Source organism: Terrapene carolina, unplaced genomic scaffold, assembly GCF_002925995.2.
Source record: "Terrapene carolina triunguis isolate 2854851 unplaced genomic scaffold, T_m_triunguis-2.0 Scaffold613, whole genome shotgun sequence".
Classification (NCBI taxonomy): Eukaryota; Metazoa; Chordata; order Testudines; family Emydidae; genus Terrapene; species Terrapene triunguis.
In genome coordinates this window covers 7,087,098-7,093,097 of record NW_020664964.1, presented here as the reverse complement: position 1 = coordinate 7,093,097, position 6,000 = coordinate 7,087,098, and the positions used below count along the sequence as shown (strand labels likewise).

Here is a 6,000-nt window from a genome sequence, read left to right as displayed (position 1 = left end):
AAGCAGTGTCTACACTGCTATTTTTAGAGCACTAGAACAAGTCTGTGGACCCAAGCTAGGAGGCTCGCTCCCAGATGCAGTATAGAAATGCCCATAGGCAGGGTTCCAGGGGCCACACACACTAAAATGCGTTAGCCATACCATTACTATTTCATGGGGTCACTACATTGCATACACAGGGACAAATAGAACAGGATGAGAGTGGGAAAACTACTTATGTGCCTAATTTGCATGTAAATGAACATGAGCTAAAAAACTTTTGTTTTCACATCAGCTACAGTGCAAATAGGAACATGATTTGTACTGCATTCCCTATCACATTGCCCCATGCTAGTTACAGATACAATGCTTAGTTGTTTCCCCACACAATCCATCCACAAAGCACATTACAATGGTTTACAAAACCAGGCAGAAAACATGGCAATGAAAAAAAAATTTCCAAACTATGGACCACATTATGGTGTTATTGGAGGAAAAAAGCAAACTTCTGAAATCTGTAGAAGACTATAACTTTAAAAGAGGAGCAGGAAGAGCTGATATATGGCTCTATTAGGAGCATGCCACGTTTGTTTTATGGTCTAAGACACTCACTGGGAATATACAACCTATGAAAACGTAATCCACATTTCTCTGGACTCCCATTGTAAGATTATAGAAAAACATGGGCCAGCCTTAGCTCTTGATGTAGGGGCCTGGATTCTGCACTGGGCCTCTGGGAGCTGTGTGGGACTAGGTGACCCACATCCTCCATGACAAGCATCCTCATGTTGTCATTCATTGTCTACAGATCTACAGCAATGCTGCCTATATTCTGCCTCAGAACCAGCAAGATGTCTTCCATCTGCATTGAAAAAGAGCCTACCAGAAGCTGTGGTCTAGGCTACAACAAAGCTAACTAACACAGCTTCAGACATGCATCTTAATGAGCATTTGAGGGCTTTTCAGTCATGTTAGACTAACTCAATTTGCTTAACACGCCCTCTTTGCCCATCAGAACAGAACCATTGGGTAAGATTTAATATATTTAATATATAGAGATATACCTATCTCATAGAACTGGAAGGGACCTTGAAAGGTCATCGAGTCCAGCCCCCTGCCTTCACTAGCAGGACCAAGTATTGATTTTGCCCCAGATCCCTAAATGGCCCCTTCAAGGATTGAACTCACAACCCTGGGTTTAGCAGGCCAATGCTCAAACCACTGAGCTATCCCTCCCTCCACCCCCCCACTCCTGTGCAAAGTCAGCACAAGGCCCATGTACCACTTCAGTCCTATTTTGAGGGCTAAAGTGAGACTTCAATGGGAATTAAGTGGAGCACAAGCCTTGTGCTCACTGTCTGCACAAGGGTGAATTTCACTGAGAGAGTACAAGAAAAGGAATACTCTATTTCCTATCATATCTAACCAACAACTCCAATTTGTGGGGTGGGGGTTTACATATAAAACTACCTTATTTTTCAGTCTATATATCTGATTATTTCAGCAGGTGCTCAGCACCACTGAAAAAATCAGGCCACTTCTTTATTATTTGTATCACCATCATGTCTAGGAGCCCAGTCATCAGCCAGGACCCCATTGTACTAAGCAATGTACAAACACAGAACAAAAAGATGGTCCCTGGCCCAAAGAGCTTAAGTACCAAAACATGGTCATGGTCTCAATTTTGAAACTTTTGGCCTACATTTATAGTACTCTCCTAGATATGAGACTGATATTTCTTTACGGGACATCATACCAATCAAATACACTTGCTCTGTGTACCTGGACATAGAATGGTCATTTTAGGACAAGATATAATGTACATGTCCATCCATAAGATCACAGCAGTAGCAACATAACATTGCAGATTATTGTAGAATTAAATACCAGAAAAAACAAACAAACATTTTGTAATTACCCAACAGTTTAATTATTACTACTGCAATATGAAATACAAAGAGATAGAGAGGAGTTTTATAGAAAAGATGGACTAAAGCAGAGGAGAAAGTTGTGGCCATATGAGTAAAGCTTATAAATAAATGTAATCATCATCAAGATGGTCAGAAAGTCTGTGATTGGATACAGCCATTAGAAGTGGGCAGGAAATATGTAACAGAAATAGCAAAGAAATCTAATACATTCTTCTGCCTGTCACTGCCAGCTGAGAAACAGCTAGGGGAAATTTCTGACATAAAAGTTGTTGTGGGCACATCATTTGCAAAATATCAAAATAAAAACTGGTCAGTAATTCTTAACACACAGCAATTATTATCAATCCTATAAAGGTTATAAAATAACCTGATTAGGTCAATTAATCCATGATGGCTTTGAAGTCTTTACAAAGAGCTGGCTCTGTCACTGTCTTCAGCAGCTGCATAGTAGCCTTTGGGATTTTCTTGAATAGCTGCAATTCACCTACAAAGACATTGCAAAAATAAATCACTGTTCAGAGAAATTCACAATAAAAGAATTTGCCAAAATGCTAATATGGTAGAATAAAGTTAACAGTTGATTTTCAGGAAACAAACGTTTCTGTTATTACATTGAAAAGTTATCAGCAAACCTCCAAGATACTGGCAAGAAATGCTGTTCTCAATCATTTTACTTTGGGAAAACATTATTGAATAAATAAATTAGAAGTTTTCTTTCCACACACTTGTGAAAACCACCTACACTGTATCTTAGAATGTCAGCCTGTGAGGCCATGTATTGAATAACTAGGTACACCAGGGAAAGTGAAAGAGACACTGACAACTTGAAAAGCTTTATTTTAAGTAATGTTTCAAATCTTTCCCTTTACTAATTTATTTGCTTATGCTTTTTATTTTGTCCCTAATGCTGGTTTTTGGCAGGCAAATTTTCCCAGGCCGGAGTTTGAGACCCACACAAATGCCATCCTAGTAGTATGTATGAGCAGCTTGCCCCATGAAATTGTGCCTAAAGAATGCTGTGGCCTAGACAGCTGTTTCTGCTGCTGTGCTTCCTTGGCAGAAGAGATGCTGCTAACTGGAAAGTCACACCTGGTGTTGAAACCCACTGGAACTAAGCTAGCTTCTTATCTCCCTTAGGAACGAAGGAGGAAAACTATATAATGCAATAAGTAGTTTGGAAATGAAGATAATTGATAAGGGAAGGGAAAGTATCAATGAACAGTTTACTGTCAATAGGGGTAAGGACAATTTGAAGAAATGTTTAAAATATAGCAGGAATAAATTAAAACCTAGCAATAGTCTATGCTATTACTAGACAAAGATGGTAAAGCTGTCAATAGTGATTCAGGAAGGTAGAAGTGTTCCACAAATATTTGTTTTGTATTTGGAAAGAAGATGGAAGATGTATTTATATCTTACAGAGACAAGAAGTATTTTTTCCAATGGTAAGTGTAGGCAAGATGTTAAACAGCAACTACTAATGTTAGATATTTTTAACTCTGCAGGTTAACTGGATAACTTGCACCCAAAAGGTGTTTTTCTCCCCTTCTTCTTTAAACTGTCTGAAAATCTCTCAGAGCCATTGATGTTGCCATTTAACAAAGTTTGGAATATTGGGAAAGTTCCAGATGACTGGGAAAAAAACTGGTTTTGTGCTAATATTTAAAAATAGCAAATGGGCAACTAAAGGCCAGTTGGCTTGATACTGAGCCAAGGGGAAATCATGGAAAGGATGATAACATAATTAATGTCTATCAACATGACTTTATGGAAAGAAGCATTTAATCAAACTAAAGTATCTGTGTTTTTTTATATATATATATATATATTCTTTCCATAAAGTCATGTTGATAGACATTAATTATGTTATCATCCTTTCCATGATTTCCCCTTGGCTCAGTATCAAGCCAACTGGCCTTTAGTTGCCCATTTGCTATTTTTAAATATTAGCACAAAACCAGTTTTTTTCCCAGTCATCTGGAACTTTCCCAATATATATATATATATACACACTTAGACTTCTGTCAGGCATTTGATGTAGTACTACACGACATTTTGAATAAAATATTAGTGCTACATAAAATCAATGCAGTAAATTTAAATGGATTAAAACTTGGTAACTGATCTCAAAAAAGTAATTGTGTATGTGAAATCATCATTAAATAGGGTATTTAAAGTGGGGTCCTGCAAGGATCAGTTGTTGATCCAGTGCTATTGAAATATCTTTATCAACTATCTGGACAAAAAATATGATGGTAAAGTTTACAGATGATACATACATTAGATTAATAACTTCCAAGGCCAGAAGGGATCACTGTGATAATCTACTTTTACCTCCTGTATAACATGCCATAGAACTTCCCCAAAATAATTCCTTTTGTACTGGGCATATATAAAAAATATCCAATCTTGATTTAAAAATTTCCTGTGATGTAGCATCCACCATGACCCTTGGTAAGTTGGTCTAATGGTTAATTACCCTCACAGTATTCATTTTCAGTCAATGTGTCTAGACACATTCAATTTCAAGCCACTGGATCTTGTTATACCCTTGCCTGCTAGGCTGAAGGGCCCATTATCAAATATTTCTTTCCCATGTAGGTACTTATTGATTGTTGTCATAATTATAAAAGGAAGGGTAACAACCCTCCTGTGTACAATACTATAAAATCCCTCCTGGCCAGAGACACCAAAATCCTTTTACCTGTAAAGGGTTAAGAAGCTCAGGTAACCTGGCTGACACCTGACCCAAAGGACCAATAAGGGGACAAGATACTTTCAAATCTTGAGGGGAGAAGGCATTTGTTTGTGCTCTTTGTTTTGGGGGTTGTTCGCTCTTGGGACTAAGAGGGACCGGACATCAATCCATGCTCTCCAAATCTTTCTGAACAAGTCTCTCATATTTCAAACTTGTCAGTAACAGCCAGGCAAGGCGTGTTAGTTTTATCTTTGTTTTCTCAACTTGTAAATGTTCCTTTTGCTAGAGAGTTTACCTCTGTTTGCTGTAACTTTGAACCTAAGGCTAGAGGGGGTTCCTCTGGGCTCTTTGAATCTGATTACCCTGTAAAGTTATTTTCCATCCTGATTTTACAGAGATGATTTTTACCTTTCTTTCTTTAATTAAAAGCCTTCTTTTTAAGAACCTGATTGATTTTTCCTTGTTTTAAGATCCAAGGGGGTTGGATCTGGACTCACCAGGAATTGGTGGGGGAAAGGAGGGGGAATGGTTAATTTCTCCTTGTTTTAAGATCCAAGGATTTGGATCGGTGTTCACCAGGGAAGGGTTATAGTACTTGGGAGGGAGATATTCTGGGGGGGGGAGGTAGACAGAGTTTCCCAAATGACTCAAATAATTTGGGTGGTGGCAGCAAAACCAGATCTAAGCTGGTAATTAAGCTTAGAGGTTCTCATGCAGGTCCCCACATCTGTACCCTAGAGTTCAGAGTGGGGAAGGAACCTTGACATGGTGGCAGAGCGGTGGGATCATTTTAAACCAAAAGCCAGTAAGATTTTTTCCCCCTCCTTTTTAGCTGCTTAGAAAGCAGAGCTGAAAGGTAGATGCATATCTTATCTCTCTTTGCCTGAAGGCAGAGGTGTTAAGTTTTTTTTAACAAGGGTCTTTGTTAATGGAAGGTTTCAAGCTGTGAGCAAGTAGCTAGCAAAAGGAATTTACAAGCTGAATTGTTTTGTTTTTTTTCTTTCTAACTCTCGGGTACAGCTAGCTTAGAAAGGCTAAACACTAAATGCTGTGAAAGTCTCTGTTAACTAAGCAGCCCTGAGCTGAGTGCATCCCAGTTTCAGTGAACTGCAGAAGGGATGTGGCCCAGCACAAGGAAGCAGGAAAATGAATACCAGTGACGCCACTAATAAACTAGAGCTGGCCAGACTGGCAGCAGAAGAAAATGAAAAGGATCATAAGAGACTGCTCGAATTAAAAAAAACTCGAGAAAGAAGCTGCTGAAAGAGCAGAGAAAGCCAACGAGGCTGCCCACAAGAGAGCTATGGAGGAGAAAGAAAAGGAGATGGAGGAGAGGGAAAGAGAGAGGAAACATGAACTGGAGTTAGAGAGGGCAAGGGCTATGCAGGATAT

At 38.9% G+C, this 6,000-nt stretch overlaps 1 protein-coding gene across 3 annotated transcripts in view; it reads right to left on the bottom strand.

The window, feature by feature from the left end:
- Positions 1–1,904: 1,904 nt before the first annotated feature.
- Positions 1,905–6,000, bottom strand: part of TERT (telomerase reverse transcriptase) — a 121,868-nt gene continuing 117,772 nt past the window's right edge. For all 3 annotated transcript variants that reach the window (XM_024195091.2, XM_024195094.2, XM_024195093.2), the window contains one exon: positions 1,905–2,394. In XM_024195091.2, the coding sequence (XP_024050859.1) occupies positions 2,291–2,394 (104 nt within the window). In that variant the 3' untranslated portion in view covers positions 1,905–2,290. The remainder of the gene's footprint in view (positions 2,395–6,000) is intronic.